Source organism: Artibeus jamaicensis, unplaced genomic scaffold, assembly GCF_021234435.1.
Source record: "Artibeus jamaicensis isolate MK-2021 breed Jamaican fruit bat unplaced genomic scaffold, CSHL_Jam_final contig_387, whole genome shotgun sequence".
Lineage (NCBI taxonomy): Eukaryota > Metazoa > Chordata > Mammalia > Chiroptera > Phyllostomidae > Artibeus > Artibeus jamaicensis.
The window spans coordinates 3,598,560-3,618,602 of NW_026521812.1; the positions used below are offsets into that span (position 1 = coordinate 3,598,560).

The following is a 20,043-nucleotide window of genomic DNA, read 5'->3' on the forward strand; positions in this document are numbered from 1 at the left end:
TATATGTTATGAGTATGTTTGTGTGTATGAAGATAAATGTCTTTGTTTTCTTCTCTCTCATCCCCTTGTCATGTAACAAAATGTATTAACTTTATATAAAAATATTTAAGAATTATGAACTTTAGAGCATAGTATTTAAGTTACCAGATACTGGATTTAAGTTAACTTAAGTTTACTTAAGTCAAGGAGATGAGTAACCATCCTTTAAGGACTTTGCATCCTGTTCTGGGGTAAGGGTTAGTAAGTTTTCAACTGTATACAGGGTAGTTGTATCATATTAAGTGGAAGTATGACCTTGTTAAGCATAATTTAAGAAGATGCATATGGGTGCCAAGTTCACAGAGGGGACACTTGTGATAGTTAACTTTTTGTATCAACTTGGCTGGGTCACAGTGCCCAGATATTTGGTCAAATATTATTCTGAATGTTTCCATGAGGGTATTTTTTTTAACATGAGATTAACATTTCAATCACTGAACTTTGAATACAGCAGATAATTCTACATAATGTGGGCAAGCCTCATTTAATCATCTGAAGGCTTGAATAGAACAAAAACTGGTCTTCCCCAAGCAAGAACGAATTCTGCCAGCAGAGGCCTTTGGAGTTGAGTTGCAACACTGGTTCTTCCCTAGGTGTTCAGCCTTCAGGCCCAGCCTGTAGACCTTGGACTTGGCAGCCTCCATAATCCCATGATGCAGTCCCTCAAAATCACTTTCTCTCTCTCTTTCTCTCAGTCTCTCTGTCTCGCTCTCTCTCTGGAGAACCCTGATACACATATATGTGTATATATAAGTACAGACATATGAAAACGCAATTACCCACCCACTTTGGTACTAAACTTTTGCCACACTGGAACAGGTGCTGTAGTTCTTGGCACTTCTGACAACCTAATAGTCACTCTGCTCTGCCTTCAAACCTACCCACCAGACACTGCACAGTCAGGGCCCTTTAATCAGTGTCTTACCATCATGTAGAAAAGGATTATCTTTAAAACACAAAATAAAGTAGAAGGGTTTTGCATTAAGTGTTCCCTTTTCTTTTGGGGTAAGTACTGTTCAATTTAACCAAATAAATATAGACCACGCCTGAGTGTGCAACACTGCTTATCTTAGGCATTCTTGTTAGATCCAAGGCTTTAAGTACGTACAGTGCCTGGCACAAAGAAGGTGCCCCATAGAGGTCTCGATGATTAAAAGTGGACAATATGAAAGTTATGGGAGAACTTTATGATTTCCAGTTAGACAGAAAACATTCTGTGAGGCAGCCATGTTGTCACTGTGTCCTCACACTAAAGATCAGGGGAAAGTTGGTGGAATGACAGAAGTCAAACAGGCTATGACAGCATTCTTTTCTGTTAACCAAACTCATACAGTGTCATTAACGAAGAGGGTATTCCCTCCCTTTATTCCCCTGTGTCTACAAATCCGGCATGCCATTTGCTGCGATCATCTACCGAGGCTACATGTGCTTTTACAGAGCAGAAAGAGACCATGAGAGCACCAGGCTGCCTCCGGGTGGAACTCCAACACTCTTGGGAAGATCGCTTGCTGTCACTTTCTTTAAACCCTAAAGAAAGAGCTGTTCTCCTTGGCCAACTGCCAATGTTTTGTGAATATGATCCTTCCACACCTGCAAAACTAGGAAGTTCGTAAACAGAACAGGTCAGAGGGCCTTTAGCTAAAAACAGAAGAATCATGGGACCCAATGGTTTTCTCATTTTTTAATTTTATCTTTACAGACAGCAAAGAATTTGGGGCAAAGGAGAGTTTGGGGGCCATGTAAAAAGGAGAGAAAAAAGGGGATGCATTTTTTTCTGACTTGTTGGAAGATCATCTGTGGTGCTTGGAACAAGAGGTTAAACTGGCGTTTTAAGCCAGCTGGGTGAATGAAAGCCTGGATGACCACCCTTCCGGTGGTTCGTGTCTCTGAACCTGACAAAGAATCCACTCAATGTGTCTGTAAAAAAAAATTGCATTTACTTTGGTTTTCTTGAAAAATGGTTACTCAACATGATGGTTTAATGATCCGTTTGGACCAAAAGAATAGACTTAATTTTAAAATCTTCATTGTATATCACAAAATCTCATCTCTCAGATTTCGGAAGCAATTAAGTAGTGTAATATATAATAAAATTGCTGAAACCAAGAGCTTTTTGTTTGCCCTGATTCGGTTTTGCTTTTTATAGGGAGGTCTAAAATGACTGCAAGGGAAATGTACTCTTGGTTATTAGGTGAAGGAAGGAAAACTAAACTTGACTGAGAAAGAATAATGTGCCCAGAAATATATAAGGGGGATATTCTTGGACAAGATTGGGTGTGTTCAGGGTGGTATGGCCATAGACTAAGGGGGTATTATTAAACCATTTTATTTATTAAGCACGTCCTAGGGCCATGCATTCTTCGGGGCACTAGGGGGACTCTGAAGAATAAGACAGACAGTGTCCTTGTCTCACAGAGAATAGTTCCTCCTATGGGGAGACAAATGATAAACCCAAGAAACACATCAGGTAATAGAACTAATGCGCAGAGAATCAAAACAGGGTGAGTGACAAAGATGCCCAGCTGCCTACTCCAGGCCCACTGCATAAGTGATGCTCGCTCCGCAATCTGAACAGTAGGAAGGATCCAGCCATGTGAGTGTCAGGAGCAAAGCATTTCAGGGGGACAGCAGAGCACAAAGTCCCCAAGGCAGACGAGAGCTTGGGCTGCTAAAGGAACAGAGTCAACATGGTACCCGCCTGGAGGACAAAGGGGAGCAAGGAAAGAGAGGGATGTGTTTGTTGTTGAGGTAGCTAAGAAACATGAATTGTACTGTCTGGTGTTCAAGGAACTCAAGGTCCAGAGAGGCACCTAAGATTTAAATAACTGAGAGCACAAAATTTATGACCAAAGGCGACAGTGAGGAGAAGCAGGGTGGGATCCAGAGGATTAGCGAGCTGTGGAGCGTTATTGCAGGAAGCCACGTGAGGTGGTTTGGGGCTTTCAGAATTTCCTTCTAGATTTATCATTTCCCAGATATCACAGAACTCTGCAATATTAGAACTACAGGAGAACTTCCAGCTCATTCTTCATTTGAGAAAGTGCACATTGCAAATGGTTAAACCTGCCGAAGCCCGCATGCTAATGGCATTAAGCCATAGCTGGGTCTCAAGAAAAGTAGAGCTATGCGCAAGCTTATCTTTTCTTATGGGAAAATACTGTACAATTTTACTAAATAAATATAGACCATGCCTGAGTGTGCAGCACTGCTTATCTTAGGCATTCCTGTTAGATCCAAGGCTTAGTACAGTGCCTGGCACGAATAAGGTGCCCCATGGAGGTCTCAATGATTAAAAGTAAATTGGAACTGGATTCTCTTTCCATAACTGAAGGATGAGCTGAATGACCTAGAAAAGGCATCTTCTGGGCTAGCTGGCCTTCTCTGACCTTCCTGCAATAACTTCACCCTCTCAAGAGGTCCAAACTTACATTCTATTATTTCCCATCCATCCTGAGCAATCGAAAATTCCTTTAGGTTGGATTTTGGCTTCCTCTCTGCTTTTTCACCTAAAACTTAAGCTTTTACTTTAAACACTTGGTGAACAGGTATTTATTCTGTTGTCATGGCATTCAGTTCTTTGATACAGCCCTTTCTGGAGCATTGTCTGTGAGGAGACCAAGGGAGGAGCAGGACGTTTGAGAACAAAGTGGGTTATCTTTTCAGGCCTTCTGTGGAATTCCCATCATTCAGGACTACCTTTGGCCCATCCTTGGCCCTGCAGATTAAGCAGTGTTTATGCACTTTAAACACAGCACATACCATTACTATTTTGACTTGTTGGAGTCTTTGTGTGATGTACTCTGTTTGTAGTGGTGAGTGATACGCATAGGCTAAGGGTCAGGAACATAGGCATATTCTCCATGTGAGATTCCAATTTGATCATGGCATTTACTAAATTCTTTATTTCCACTATTTTTCACAATTTGTGTTGAGTGGTAGTATCCCCATGACACAGATTAAAGTTTAAGGTTTGGAGAATACCTAGTCTGTGTCTCACAGGTAATGAGCCTCAGGTGTGGCCAGCTAAAGTGTACCTTTAGCCTTATCTAACTGACACTCCTGAACTTGCTGTGGGATGTCACATAAATATTTACATAGCCTACATTCAGAGTTGAAACCAAAAGGAAGCTCATGGAGCTTATGTAATTGACTGCTAGCTAGATTCCCCTTCCTCGTATGTTGGGAGCAACCACTGGCCACCCTTCTTTAATCTACGCCCTGAGTGACATGGAAGATTTACTACAAGCTCCCTAAACTGCTTTACATTAAAGTGGTGCCAGTCGACCTTCTGCCAGCCATCCAGTCCCTGATGTTCCCACTACTAGTTACTATTGCATTTATCTTATTTTGTTGGGGCAATTTGTAGCCAGGATTTACAGGAAACAGTCCTTTAGGGTGGCCTGAGTTTCTGATGCTTATTGCTAGATTGATTATAGGGTCAGAAATGGGAGGGATTTGGGGTGAGATTAACACTGAGCCAATTAAAGCTTGTAGGTTTCACTGTAGTTTGGCTAAATTGCCTGCCAGAAATCCAGGCTCCTTATTTACTATTGGCCCTCGGTAAATAAAGTGGGGTTGAAAGAGAGCCCTTTATTCTGCCTTTGTGTAGGTTGCAATTTAATATGTGTGCCCCAAGGATTCAGCGAAGATATTCCAAGCCCTGTGCTGCCTGAACACCAAGGCTGGACCGCGGGACTAGTAGGGAAAATAAGTGGGCGCAAGGGGTGGCCCTGCACAGGGTGAAGGGAGAGGCTTCTCAGCCCAATGCTCTCTGTCTTTCTTTGCTACAATACCTGAAGTTTTATCACCATGAAGAAATCTCTTTGAATGAATGGAAAGGCCTTTTAAAATGCAAAAGCCTAACAATAAATAAATGCCTAACTCTAAAGCTGTGCTGATAATATCGAAGGCTTTCAGTAATGCCATAGTCTCCTTGTGTTTAGAAAATCAGAGATAATACTGAATTTTGACTTTACAAGTTTTCCCACAAGCTCTTGTGTAATTTTTCATAACCATGTAGAAATTTCCCTGGATGTCATTTTCTAGGTCAATCCTGAGAGCCAACTGTAAAGCTGTCAAACATATGTGATTCCTTGCCCTTCATATTGTATTCTAGGTGACAGTTTTGTTTCTATTCTTTGTTGGATTATGTTACATTGGACATTATAACATTCCAAAGATGGAGATAAGGCAGGTTTCAGCCCGTCATATGCCCACTGATTTACTGCTAGCTAGATTCCCCTTCCTCTATGTTGAGAGCAACCACTGCCCACTTTTGTTTAATCTACGCCCTGACTGACATGAAAGATTTACTACAGACCATGCCCCCACGTTCCAGCCCACTTTCCTGTGGCCGGCTTTCTAGAAGGAATGCGTGCAGACCATTGGTGTTATTACTGAGGAAAGACTGCTAATCCCTGTGCTGGCTGGTAACTATGCTTGTCGAGACTTCCCTCCATCTTCCAACTTTCAACACTCCCTGATGTGTCTGTGTGTGTAAATTTGTTCATTTCTCACGAGATGGGGGAAGTCTTTAAAAAAGCAAATATCCTTAGTAGAAAGAGAATAATTGAATTATTGATCACAGTTTGGCCTTGAATTAACTCTCCAAAACACATTGGAATGTGTCACTTTAAAAGCCTTGGTGGAGGGATTTTCCTCGGTGGATTTGAGATGTCCTGGCACAAGGACTCAGTCTACCTCGATAGGTGACTGCTTACCTGCCCATCACCCTGTGAGCTCGTGCTTACCACTGTGTGTGTCCTCAGCATCTGGTACAGTGTCAAATGCATAGTTCCAGAAGAATCTCTTGATGAACAGATGAATGAACTCCAACCAAGACTAGAGCTGTGCCAGGCACAGAAGTGTCTGTGCAGGGCAATAGTCAGCAGTCCTCTAGGCGGATATATATTTAAGACATTATTGATTCCATATTTATGGGTGAGGGGATGGAAGAGTGTGTGTGTGTGTGTGTGTGTGAGAGAGAGAGAGAGAGAGAGAGAGAGATTTGTGCTGGGTAAACTCTTTTTACTTTCCCTTGGAAGTGCTATTTTCCTGTTTTTCCAGTAGTGGCCATGCACATTTTGCTTGTGTGCAAGGTCTGAATAAGGACCATATTTCCAAATTATTCCAGGGTTGCTGCACAGCACCTCGGAGTTCAGCACTCAGACTATTTCTTCTGCTTAGAACAACTTTCCTCTCTTATACCAAGTGGCTTTCCAGGATCAGCCCAAAGATCACTTCTTTGTGGAGACTTTCTTCAACAATCCCATGTCTGCTGCTTCAGCCCAGTAGACCATCCCTCTGTTTTAGTTTGACTGGCTCAGGCTTCAGTTTCACATTCATCATGTTGTGCCATAATTTGTGTGTGTGTGTCTCCCCTCTTTAGAATGAGAGCTTCTGTGAAGTGAGATAACTAGATTACTCATGTTTGCTTCCCTTGATCTTAATATTTGCACTTAATAAGTGCTTGTTAATGATTGCATGAATGAATGGGAGGGACACAGGAAGGTAAGGAGAAAGGGAAGGAGGGAAGGAGAAAGAGAGACAGGGAGGAAGGGAGGGAGGGATGCCAGGCAGAAACAAGGAAGGATTTGGTCGTCTTCTCCCACGGTGATTGGCAGAGAGCAGGGCTCCAAGGCAGTTGGTATTAGTGGGGAAGAGAGTGGGAGGCAATAGTTCAGAGTCTGGGGGACCATGTAGTGTGCTAGTGCTGTAGGTGGGGTGTGGGGGAAGCCTAAAGTGACAAAGAAGGAGTATAGGAACAAGACAAATTCAGCCCTAAAAGCAAGTTTTGCTAGGTAATAAGTTTGCCTGTCATCTGCCCAACTCAGAAACAAATAACAATAATTGCATTATCCTTAATAGTTAAAAAAATGCTATTGGGAAAAACAACGCAAGACTTCCATGCTAGACAGCTATAGGCACATTATTTAACAAAACCCTATTCTAAAGTTCTTATGGTGCAGTCTTTGTGTATTCAAAATCACTGTTTGGGGAGAAAAAAAAGACCTATATACAGAAAGCATGTAGTTTTGTGGGTTTAAATAACAACGCTCTTCTAGATAATGTGTTCTCTTAGTTACCTACTGTATCACATTCTTATCTTTTTATGCATGTCAATTTTGACAATGACGACTACAGAAGGAAATAACCACTCTAGAACCTGTGTTTTATAAATAGACTTGTTCTTAATTACCACTGCCAGGGTCTTATCGGAAATACCTATCCTAAATAAATTCACGGGTTGTCGTTTTCTGCGTAATGAACACTGTGACAACCTTCAACAAAAATGAGTCCATTTAGTTGCTCTCTAGCGTAATAATTATGTTTTCTGGCATTTCTATATGCTCTTTTTGGTGATGATCCAGGGAAAGAATTCTATAAGCATCAGCTAATGAATCTATGAGTACAGGAACCTGAACTGTGTACAGCATTGTTCTAGAATTTATGGCACTTGGAGCAATGCCAAACAATTGCATGCCCTGTTATAGTGGAAGATATTGTATCTAGGGAGTGAAGACTAAAACAATGGACATATTTAAGTAGTCCAAGTAGGGGTATAGTTAAGTCCTATGAAAAGAATTTTTTCAAAGTGTTTCCTCTAGTATATTGAGAAATACCAGTGATTTGTTTTCTGTGCCTTTAAATGAAATGAAAAGGACAATATCTTAGTAAAAGTTTCAGGGTTTTGCTCTTATAGTCCATCATGAAGAAAAATACAGTAGAGGAGGTTTGGTGCAAACCTGACATCTTGGGAAATCATTTCCACTTGAGAGTTTTGACTGCAGTTTGCCCAATGTAGGCCTAAATGGGAGAGGACTGGCTTGAGAGAACAGGGAGGTAATTAGTCTATTTCCTATCAAATCATCTATATTTTCTATGAGTGCCAAGGTGTTGCAAAGAAATTTTCTGGAACTGATTAAACCTCAGGAGAGAAGTGGGGGAGATCTGCATTGCGGAACGGCTCTCCAGAGAACACGATCGCCCTCTAGGCTGCATTAACTAGCAGAGCTGGGTGAGCAACTCTGGCCATTGTGCCCCCAGGGAGTAAGAGGGAGGGGGGCCGGATTCTTCCTGGTAGGAGGAGGGCTTTCTGGACCAAAGAAAAGAGCTGGCGTCGGGAAGGAAGAAACAGATCAAGCGTTTGAATAGCGGCCACCGGGCAGCCTAAAGCCTGTGCAGTTAACAGGCGCGCGTCACACAGTTCCTTTCCTTGCCTGCCTCCCCCTACTCCGTACGCCCGCCGTCCGTGTGTCACCTTCCTGTTCGGAAGTCTTAGTAGGTTGCCGGGACAGGACAGGGGGCGCCTGCTCCACCCATCAGGTATCCTGTTGGAAGAAAAGCCAGTCTCAACAACTTGATTCTCTTGGTTAAATGATAAGTTTAGCAGACCATTCGTCTCCAACTGCTGAACATTAGGGTGGGGGTGGGGAAACACATCAGACGGCCCTTTTCTGTTCCAACCACAAATCATATGGTTGTGCCTCTTCTCTGTCCCACTTCCAGCCCTCTAACTTAAATTCTTCCTGGAATGCAAGCTGGAGCAGCAGGGATTCTTTGAGAAAAATTATTCCTATGCATGTGTTTTGATTTTTCTGGACTGATTTGTGATGATAATCAGTCAAGTTACATTTTTTTGTGTGTGTCTTGCTGAGGGTGTAATAAACCCAGGACTCTGAAACCTGTAATTTTCTGAGTGACATTGCTGTTGCTTGCAGTGGAGGGCATGAATAACCCAGTGTTGAACTTTGCAGCATGCTCCCTTCCTGCATGCAAATTGTCTTTATATAAAGTGGGGGTTGATAACACAGCAGGGACAGCCACCTCTGACTCCTCCTCCTGCTCCCTTGTCATCTCAGCCTCCAGCCTTATCAGGCACACAGAGCATGAGGCTACTCTAGCCCTAATGAGCTCCACCTACCTCCAGCCTCCACCCACCCAGCCTTCCTATCCTAGGCAAACTGAAGAATGAAAAGAGGAGGCTGTAAAATCCTCCTTTAAAGGCCCATGTGCTTTCATTACTCTAATTTGACGAAATGGATAAAACAAAGATGCTTCAGAGGATTTGTCTGAGGAACGTTTTAAGTGTTTTTAAAAAAGGAAACAGGAATCATTGTGCAGGCTGGGCTGCCGTTTCTAGGCAGTCCGCAAAATCTGCTGTCTCAGAGGGGGAAGGGATGGTGTGGGAGCAGGGCTGAGCTGAGCTAGGCTAGTTGAATTGATACATGAGGCATTGGCAGTAACAAATCATACGCTGTGAAGAATCCATGCAAGAGGAAGCAGAAGTGGGCCAGTGATTGTGATTTGGAGTTTCCTAAACCTTGCTTTAGGTTGGGGCATCAAGTTCAGGTAATAGTAAGTGCTTTTGAAAAGACTGGATGCTGAGCCAAATTTCTCAGCCAGGCTCCAGGAGAAAGCATGTGTGTTCCCTTCTCCCAATGTGGGGCTGTGGTAACTCAGCAAACCAAGAAGCAGCTGGGGCCACATATCATATTAGGGCAAATGAGGTGGTTGTGCCTGCCACGCAAATCCCTGCCCACGACCAAAGAAAACCCCCTCCAATGCTATTCTTGGTTTGACAGCTGGTATTTTAGAGTGTCAGATCCAGCAGGCAATTCTGAAATGGCAGGGCCCTTGGCAGCAAGGGGTCATGGCAGGGCAGCCACCGCAGACAGCACCAGCGAGCACCCGGTACCGGGCCCTGCAAATCTTAGTAACTTGCAGCCTTCTCTTCTCTCCTGGCTCAGAGGCGGCACCGGCGGCGTCCCGCCAACTCAAGCGCGACTCCTCGCGCCGGCCGTCAGACTGCAGGTCCCAGGTAGCTCCCAGCTTGGGGGTTACATAAGGGCACCGCGCCGTTGCTCTGCAGAGGTTGCCCCTTCTCCTCTGCTTTCTGGAGCCCAGGCTCCCCGGGTAATCTTTTCGGAGCTAATGGTTCAGAGTCAGCTGGGACTAGTGGTAAAACTGTGAGAAGACTCCTGCGCCAGCCCTGGAAATGAACCGGAGGAGGGGACGGGAAGAAGAGAATAAACTAGAGTCTTTAAGACAGTGTAACGTGACCCTGCAGAGTTTTCAGGTGGGAGAGCAGGAGAGAGAATCCAGGGAGTCAACCATGCCCCGGGGTGCAGAGCCGGCGCCACCCTCGCTGCCCCAGGGTCACACCAGGTCTGTCTCCTGCACGGAGCCACTGCTCTCCTGACTTGCGACTTCCTCACGTGTTCTGGGCATGGCGGGGATTAAAAAGCAAGGGGAAAAAAATGCATGCGGAAGGGACAGAATGTTCTCAGAGATTACTTTAGGAAAAAAAAAAAGTGAAATGGAGATTGTACTTTTTTTCCTTTAGTGCAGAGACGAATTTTGTTTCCGCCCCCTCCTCTACACATTCCTGACCTCTCCCTCCCCCTTCCCTCTTTCTTTCCTTCCTTCCTCCTCTTCCAAGTTATGGGATTTTTCAGCCTTGCTTGGCTTTGGCCAAAAGCACAAAAAAGGCGTTTTCGGAAGCGGCTCGGCCGTGCACAAGGGCCATTTGTTTGTTTTGGGACTGGGGCAGGAAATCTTGCCCGGCCTGAGTCACGGCGGCTCCTTCAAGGAAACGTCAGTGTTCTCTTGTCGCCCTCATCGGCTGCGCGCCTGGCCGCCACTTTCCATGGGGGAGATGCAGGGCACGTTGGCCAGGGCCCGGCTGGAGTCCCTGCTCCGGCCCCGCCACAAAAAGAGGGCCGAGGCGCAGAAAAGGAGCGAGTCCTTCCTGCTGAGCGGACTGGGTAAGCGCCGCGGCCGGCACGCGGGACTCGGGTCACTCCCCCACTTGTTGCTCAGCTACAGCGAGAGGGGCCGGGTGTCTGCGGTCGTCGTGCGAGCGGAGGGCTGAGGCCCGGGGGTGGCGGCGGCGGGAGCGGGGAGACTGGCCCGCCGCGCTGGCCCCGCGCTGAACCCGAAGACGAGGGCGCGCGGGGCCGCCCTCCCCCGGCGCCCGAGAGATAACCGGGCTGGCGGCGCGCGGCCGCGGGCGAGGGCGCAGGAGGCTGCCGCGTGGATCCGGGGACAGGGTCGGCGCCCGGGCCGAGTGGATCCGAAACCAGGGTTTGAGAAACCGGAGCAGGCACTGAGCCACCCGGTGGCCACGCACCGGGCGGAAAACGCTCCGGATCTGGGACTCCGATTTCCCTGCTGGGCGGAATAAATGAAAAGGGTGGAAAATTACCCAGGATCTCCCTCTTCCCCCACCCCCTCCGCCGGCCGTTTCCCTCCCTCGGGCCCTGGAGCGCGGGAGGTTGAAATCGGTCCAGCGACGGGCACTCCCCCGGAGGCCCCCGCGCCCCTGTCTCTCACCCCAGCCCCCGACCCAGGCTCGCCCCGGGCAGGGGCGGAACCGCTCGCCGCCGACCGCTGCGCAGCCCGCGGAGCCCGGCGGCGGCGGGGGGCGGGGCTGGGGGCGGGGCCTGGCCGCGGGGGACCTGCCGGGTGTCGCGCAGGCCCCGCCCCCACAGCGGCGCAGAGCTTATAAGAGAGGCGGCTGGGCGAGAGCGTAGGGTCAGTTCAGCTGGTCTCCAGTCGCTACGGGCTCTTCGTCCGTTCTCTGTCCTCTCTTTGCGGCGATGACAGTGAGAACCGAAGCTGCTAGGGGCACCCTCACTTACTCCAGGATGAGGGGAATGGTAGCAATTCTAATCGGTGAGTGCAGGAGTAAGCCTGGACTTCTACTCTACGACATGCCAAGTGGAAATTTTTTGAATCAGATTAAGTGACTGTGGCGTCGGGCGTTTCAAAGCCATCTTAACGTTTCTTTCTTCTGATTCACAGCTTTCATGAAACAGAGGAGGATGGGCCTGAACGACTTTATTCAGAAGATTGCCAATAACTCCTATGCCTGCAAACAGTAAGTCGGCGGAATTTGAGAAATAAAAATTAGTGTAGTGTGAGTTCACCACCAGTAAAGACATTCTCATTAGTGTGTTCATCCGGAAGCTGGAGATTCTCATTCCCATCCCCAGGGATGGGAATCCATTTTTGAAATTCCAATTTACTTAAAACATTTTTTTTAATTAAAATAATTTCTGGATTTCCCTTGTTCTAAAACTAAGATAAAATTTTCATGTTTGCTTAATTCACCTCTGCTTCCATAAAGAACAACCCTCATCTCTTGATTTAACTGGGTTTATTATTTTCTTTAACTGAGTAATTTATTTGGGTGTTTTTAGTTTAAACACTGAATTCTCCGGGAAAAGTTGAGCTAGAAACTCACTATTTGTATTGGTGTGCCCCCTTGTGGCGAGTTAGGAGGTCCTAAATTTTTCCTTTCTTTGCAGCCCTGAAGTTCAGTCCATTTTGAAAATCTCCCAACCTCAGGAGCCTGAGCTTTTGAATGCCAACCCTTCTCCTCCAGTAAGTATTTTCTATTTGTGATGCATCTGTGCAGGGGCCTTGTAAATGAGTCAGTACTCCTACATTGATGAATTCGAATGGCATTTCTAGAAATTAGTATCAAGGCAGGAGTGCCTTGTTAGTTCAGGCACAAGTGACACAAGCACTTAACCACTGAGGCAGCAGAGTGTTTTAAAAGGCATGGATCGTAAAAGTCTTTCCTGCTTACAATAACGTTGTGTACACTTTTCATACTCTAATCTGAAAGATTAACATGCATGAATGGAAAGTAGGTTGGGGTTTTTTAGGCATGTGGTGACTCGCCTCAGTCACTTGTAGGTGCAACATCTTTGACAGAGCCTGTACTTTATTACCCATGTCTTCCTTTGAAACCAAGATATTAAAAGAAAACATTTTATTTTCCAGCCAAGTCCTTCTCAGCAAATCAACCTTGGCCCATCATCCAATCCTCACGCTAAACCATCTGACTTCCACTTCTTGAAAGTGATCGGGAAGGGCAGTTTTGGAAAGGTAATTTCTAATCTGCAGACCTCATTATCTATAGCCCTTCATGCACTTATTTTACTTGCTCCCTGGATGTGGATAGCAAAATGACTTATCAATTGAAATTTTAGGTTCTTCTAGCAAGACACAAAGCAGAAGAAGCATTCTATGCAGTCAAAGTTTTACAGAAGAAAGCAATCCTGAAAAAGAAGGAGGTATGAGATGTGCTTCATGGGTTGGGGTTGGAGATTGAGTTCCCTTGAATAGTTTGACCTTGGCACTTCGGTGCCATGTTGAAATTTGCCACTAAATTTTAATTGTCCTTTTCCTAGGAAAAGCATATTATGTCAGAGCGGAATGTTCTACTGAAGAATGTGAAACACCCTTTCCTGGTGGGCCTTCACTTCTCTTTCCAGACTGCTGACAAACTGTACTTTGTCCTCGACTACATTAACGGCGGAGAGGTGAGCAGAGGGAAGATGAGCCAACCTGTCTGTGCACAGTTTTAAAAGATACTCCGGAGGGGGGATGTTACCAGAATTAGAATTTCCTTTAAGCTGACAGTTTTCAAGCGGTTAATAGACTATTTAGGGCCACTTCCTGCCATTGTTCTCTTCAGCTATATATGTCAAGACTAATTAAATGCATTGTTATCAGGCGTTGGCAACGCAGACTAACTCTATTCTGTCTCCCACAGTTGTTCTACCATCTCCAGAGGGAGCGCTGCTTCCTGGAACCGCGGGCCCGTTTCTATGCTGCTGAAATAGCCAGTGCCTTGGGTTACCTGCACTCTCTGAACATCGTTTATAGGTGAGCTAAAGAGCTCTTAAAGGCAGCCTTCTTGGGAATAAAGGAGACGCAGCAGCCCTAGCCTTTAACAGGGTCTTAAAATAATCTGTGTTTAGGTATAACTTGGTCACCTAAAACCAGATGCCCCAGCATGTGAGCTGCCTTGACTCCATGCCACTGGGGAACTAGCCAACAAGGATTGGACCGCATCCAGGATAGATTAGCAGAACAAGGACTCCCTTTTTTATACATGATACAACTGCTGTGAATGTAAAATGCTTCTAATACCCCTAGCAATTCTCTTTACAGAAAACTTCTTATGAAGTGAAATTAACTTGTGCGACTACATTTTTTTTCTACAGAGACTTAAAACCAGAGAATATTCTGCTAGATTCCCAGGGACACATTGTCCTCACTGACTTTGGCCTCTGTAAGGAGAACATCGAACCCAACGGCACAACATCCACTTTCTGTGGCACACCTGAGGTAGGAGCATGCTTGCCTTGGTGCCTGGTCTACCCCCTTCTTTCCAGAGACATAAGTGCAATAGTGCTTTAAACTACTGAAGGTCAACTGTTCTTCAAGGCTCCTTAGTCCAGTTCAGTGCAAGTAAAATACATTTGCTCTTTGATGCAGCAGGAGGTATTCCGAGGCCTTCTGCTGCTTTAATTAAAAATAGCATGTTGTAAAGGATCGCTGAATCCCCAAGTAAGATGCTATTGGTTGGCCAGTCAGCCTCAAAATCCAGTAGTTATATCAGGAAGTCATCCAAAGAAATCTGTTCTCCAAGGGTATGCAGGGTCTCTCAGCTCTTTCAAAGTGCATGCCTGGCCTTGGGATTGCCTGGTTTCACCAGCTCTAAACTCTGTTCTCCTGTCTGTCTTTCAGTATCTGGCACCTGAGGTTCTTCATAAGCAGCCTTATGACAGGACTGTGGACTGGTGGTGCCTGGGAGCCGTCCTGTATGAGATGCTATATGGCCTGGTGAGTAGCACATTGAGAATCATGGGAGATTGCCCCAATTTAATAGTGCTGCCTCGAGTGTGGGCTTCTTAAAATCCAGGCTCTTCAGGGCACTCGGTCCCTATTGCAGACCTGGTTGTGGTAGCTTGGCCTTTATCAGCAAGCTTACCAAATGCTGATAAGGGAGGCCTATTGGTTATTTTATACATGGTTTAAGGTAAACTCTTACCTAGTAGATTTTTCTTTTGTAAATTTACATTATACTGGATTTGACCACACTTAACCTATGTGAGAATGAAAAACATGGCTTTATTAGCACCTACCCCCTGATAACGAGTTGTAAAATAGTCACTTAAAAATCTGGGGCAAAGAAAACCTATCAAGAAAAACAGTGTTAAATCCAACCAGATATACCACGGTTTAAATCTTTCTATTTGTAATGTACAGAGTCCAAAACTTACAATTAAGTACTGAGCCATTTTCTCCCTTCTCTCAGCCTCCTTTTTATAGCCGAAACACAGCTGAGATGTACGACAACATTCTGAACAAGCCCCTCCAGCTGAAGCCAAATATCACGAACTCGGCACGCCACCTCCTGGAGGGCCTCCTGCAGAAGGACAGGGCGAAGAGGCTGGGTGCCCAGGACGACTTCGTGAGTGACCTTCTTCTTCTCTCCCGGTTGTCAGGGGTGTGCACTGGACCTCACTGCCCTTCTTGAACTCCTCCGGGCTAAATGAATCTTGTTTCTTCTCCACAGATGGAGATTAGGAATCATGTCTTCTTCTCCGTGATTAACTGGGATGATCTCATTAATAAGAAAATCACTCCTCCTTTTAACCCAAATGTGGTGAGTATCTTTCTTCTAAGTATAGGGAGGCCCAAAGGGCATTTCTTTAAGTCACATTTGGCAGGGGGAGGGCCCTGAGGAACAAATTGTCAGATACTTTATTCTTTATTCATGGGCCTGAAATGGATGATTATTAACGGGGATTTCCATATTGTGCCCTAAAGACTTGGGCTCCAGAACTTTAGGCCTAAATGAGGATTTCCCAGGCCTGTATCCAGTGTGAATTCTTAACACTGAATATGTTTTTTCCTTCCTGCTATAGAGCGGACCCAGCGACCTGCGACACTTCGATCCCGAGTTTACTGAAGAGCCGGTCCCCAACTCCATTGGCAAGTCTCCCGACAGCATCCTCCTCACAGCCAGCGTCAAGGAAGCCGCCGAGGCCTTCCTGGGCTTCTCCTATGCACCCCCTGTGGACTCTTTCCTCTGAACAGTCTTAGGGTTGGTTTTGAAGGCTTTTTTGTGCGTTTGAAAATGTTTTAGTTAGCCTTTTGGCAGAGCTGCCAGCGGACGGGACATCTTAAAAGAGAATTTGCACATCTCCGGGAGCTTGCACACCTTGGCAGTCTCATTGCACACTGTTTGCTGGAAGCTTTTCGAAGAGCACATCCTCCTCTCAGTGAGCTCCTGAAGTTTTCCTTCGAACTCCTCCTCCCAATGTGGTGCTATCTCTCAACGCGCACTGGAGGGCGCCGTGGACAGATGCAGGGGTCTGACTAGCGGCAGGACACTGCTCTGAGAAGGACTTCCCGGAGGCCTGTCTGGGCGGCGGCGATGAACCTTATGAAACGTGCCTTTTCTGATGCGATCGTGTTAGCTCCAAAGCTTTTCCTCTCGCAGTGTTTCAGCTCTCTGTCTTTCCCTGTGGACCACTGTGCGAGCAGCGGTCAGAGGGCGGGGTGCCTGATCGCAGATGGACCGAGCAGTGAGCGTCAGCATGACGTGCGCAGGGCACTACAATGTGGGACACTGTTTCTTCCATATTGGGAAGATGAATTTATGTGTAGACTGTTTTTTTTGTAAGCTATAGTTAATAACTAAAATTTATTGAACTGGTCTTGCAATGACTTGTATCCAGATGCTTAAAGAAAGCATTGCTGCTACAAATATTTCTATTTTTAGAAAGGGTTTTTATGGACCAATGCCCCAGCTGTCGGTCGAGCCCAGTGTTTTCATTGTTTAAAATGTCACCTGTAAAATGGGCATTATTTATGGGTTGTTTTTTTTTTGCATTCCTGATAATTGTATGTATTGTATAAAGAAAGTCTGTACATTGGGTTATAACACTAGTATATTTAAACTTACAGGCCTATTTGTAATGTAAAACCACCCTTTTAATGTACTGTAATTAACATGGTTATAATATGTACAATACTTTTCCCCTCCCAGCACACAACTTTTTTGTGTGTGATAAACCGATTTTGGTTTGCAATAAAACCTTGGAAAATATTTACATAAATTGTGTCATGCATGTTCCTTTGTGTATTTTGGTTGGGGTGGGGCAATAAAGGGTCCTTTTAAAAATCTAAAACAGGAAAATGCTGCCGTAATTTCCAGCTCACTGACTTGCTTCCAATAACAGCAGCACCTTCTGACTCCAGAAGTGTATAGGGCGGTCTTAAATCCAATGTATATTCCAGGTCTTCTTTGCAGCATTTTATGAGGTCAGTTATTCATAAATCTGTTCAAACAAATCCTTTCCAGTTTGCTGGTCTCCCCAGGACAGCCATAACATACAGTTCCCTATGTTTATTGCCTGTCCTGTGACGTTGACTGCTGTTTGTTCAGACATTTAACTTGTCTGCGATTAACAGGTTATCTTTCAACCAGTACATGAGTGCCTGCTCTGGGCCAGGCTCTGTTCTGTGTGCTGGGGCAATAGCAGTGAGCGAAGAAGGCAAATCTGCCCTTACAGAGCCTGAGAGGATAGGCTGACTGTCAGTGAAGCCGTTTATCAAAGTGCAAGTCAAGGACATAGTCTGCAAAGGTAGGAGAATGCCACCGAAGAGGGTGAGGACGTTTGTCATCAATGGAAATGTTCCCCAAAAGTTGATGTTTCCTGAAAGACTTCTAGTGGGAGAGTACCCAGAGCTGAACCAAGGCCAGTGCTGGTTCAGAGAAGGGTCCCCAAAGAGTGGCACATTCCTGGCTTGGACCGGGAGCCTCTAGAACTGCATGGACCCAGCAGACTGTAGGTCTAGTGTGCAGAGGCCATTCCTAAAGCTCATCTCACTGGAATGATTACAGTGGAAGAGGGGGAGGTAGCATGATATGAGATCAATGTCTTGCATCCAAACTGTTAGGACATACACTTTGCCTTTCACACAAATTCCTAGCAAACAGGGAATCCCCCACCAGTTGGTCTTGCTACAGCCTTAACCTCTAAGTCAGCTGTATTCCCTCTACCCTGGCCTCTTAGTTTGCAGAGGGATTTCCCCAGGGAAAGTTGTCATCTTTTTCCCTTGTATTTCATATTTCTCATATTTTGACCCCACCCCCACCCTCAAGGTTTCTCAGGGCAGAACAAGTGTCTGAAGATCACTTGCTCCTTGTCCTTCATCCACTTAAGGAATAGGATCAAAGCGACCCAGCAACTTCTTGCAGAAGGTGGCTTCCCTTCCAGGTCAGAATTTTAAGTGCTGCTCCCCTAACCAACCCCAACTGCTAAAATTAGCTACAATGGCAGAGAATCTAAAGCCTGCATTTTCCTGATAAACACTGATGCTAGCTCTGACTAGAAGATTATTGCTGATCTCTCCCTCATTCTCCTAAATAAGTTATGAATTCCTCCTTGAACAAAAACTGCTTAAATCACATTTTTAGTTGAATACAGTTCTGGCAGGCTGCAAATCTATAATCTGATTACAAATAACTCAGAGAGTCCAGTCATGGATTTCAAAGCTTATTGATTTTTTTCAAGGGTAGGAATTTGGTTTATGGGGTCACAGTCAATCATTATATGAGGTCTGATTCACATTGTTTGAGAACTGAAAGGAGCCAGCGGAATCTCGAGCACTGTCACACAAACGGGAGGGGACTAGGGCAGAACTGGGGACAAGGCAAGAACAGGGAAGTCAAGAAGGGACAAGAGATCCATAAAAAAGGGCAAACATTTACTAAGCTCTGATGTTCAGTGATTCAGGTGACGTCAGATGGCCTTCCCAGAGAAGTGTCTTTTACCTGCAGGTGTGGTACCCATTCCTGCCAGCGTTTGAAACTCCATTTGAGCATGAGGGTTGCAAAAGAGGGCAAATTCTCTTCACAGCTCTCCAGCTGCGGACCTGCTCAGATTGGTTGGGGGGAATTATTGAGCCCAGACCCCCACGAGGTACAATGGGACTCTGAAACCACTGCTGCCCTGACGAGTAAGTCAAACACTGTGCTTAGAGAATTTGCCTTCTACTGTGGAGACACAGCGCCTACCCCTGGAATACGTCAGGCCGTGAATGGGGGTAAAGAGGACTTCAGAAGCCCAGAGGCTCTCTGCTGGGGGGTCAGCTGGTTAGAGCAGGCTTCACAAAGGGGGGCCGGAGAGTCTTACTAACCAATTCTACTTCTAGGGGCTCTCATGGGATTCAGGCCCTGAGGATTAGACAACAGTAATAGCTAATACTGCTGATATATACTATATGCCAACCATTGTCCTAAGTATTTAATACTCAGTTTATTTAATCTTCAGAAAAACCCCACAATGTCCAAAGTGAAGGAACTAGCACAGAAGGGTGATTTGCTGGTCTGTGGTGGTGAGATTAGAAGCTGAATCATGACAGTCTGACCCCAGAGCCTATGCTTGTAACCGTTCTGCCATTCTGCCTGACAGGTGACAGCAGAATATAGAAGCCATCATTAAGCCCTGGCTGGTGTAGCTCAGTGGATTGAGCACGGGCCTGCGAACCAGACAATCGTGGTTCGATTCCCAGTCAGGGCACATACCAGGGTTGCAGGCCAGTTCCCTGCAGGCCAGTTCCCAGCAGGGGATGCATGAAAGGCAACCATACATTGATGTTTCTCTCCCTCTCTCCTTCCCTTTCCCTCTAAAGATAAATAAATAAAATCTTAAAAAAAAAAAAAAGAAGCCATCGTTAGTCATTTACTTATTATCTCACCAGACTTTTACTAAGATACCTCCTGGGTGTCATGCTAGGCAGAGAGAGAGAGAGAAAGAGAGAAAGCATACAATGTAGACACTATCTGTTGATGAAGATGAGGAGCAGCTGGAGATACACCTTGCAGTGGGAGTATAAATTAGTACAAACATTTTGGAAAACTGTCTGGCACTATCAACTGAAGACGAACACATATATAACTTCATGACCCAGTATTTCCACCCCATGGTTTAATACCTAAAATAACCTACATATATTCAATAAAAATTTTAATAATGTTTATGGTGGTACTACTCATATTAGCCCCAACATGTGGACAAAATAAAATGCCCGCCAAAAGTAAGATGAATAAATTAGTGTGATTTTATATAATGGAATACTATACTACAATAAAAATGAGTAATTGCTACATACAACTGCAGGGAAGGA

The 20,043-nt window shown here is 45.4% G+C and overlaps 1 protein-coding gene across 2 annotated transcripts; it reads left to right on the forward strand.

Annotated features, from left to right (window-relative positions):
- The first annotated feature begins 10,537 nt into the window (after positions 1–10,537).
- Positions 10,538–16,957, forward strand: LOC119039939 (serine/threonine-protein kinase Sgk1). Of its 2 annotated transcripts, none has more exons than XM_037132771.2 (12): positions 10,538–10,805; positions 11,845–11,920; positions 12,351–12,426; positions 12,832–12,936; positions 13,041–13,124; positions 13,242–13,373; positions 13,607–13,719; positions 14,061–14,184; positions 14,587–14,682; positions 15,158–15,313; positions 15,419–15,508; positions 15,771–16,957. In XM_037132771.2, the coding sequence occupies exons 1-12, from the start codon at positions 10,688–10,690 to the stop codon at positions 15,936–15,938; spliced, it is 1,338 nt and encodes a 445-aa protein (XP_036988666.1). In that variant the 5' UTR covers positions 10,538–10,687; the 3' UTR covers positions 15,939–16,957. The 2 variants fall into 2 exon arrangements, with proteins under 2 accessions (XP_036988666.1, XP_036988667.1); XM_037132772.2 differs by lacking the exon at positions 10,538–10,805 and adding an exon at positions 11,556–11,715.
- Positions 16,958–20,043: the final 3,086 nt, after the last annotated feature.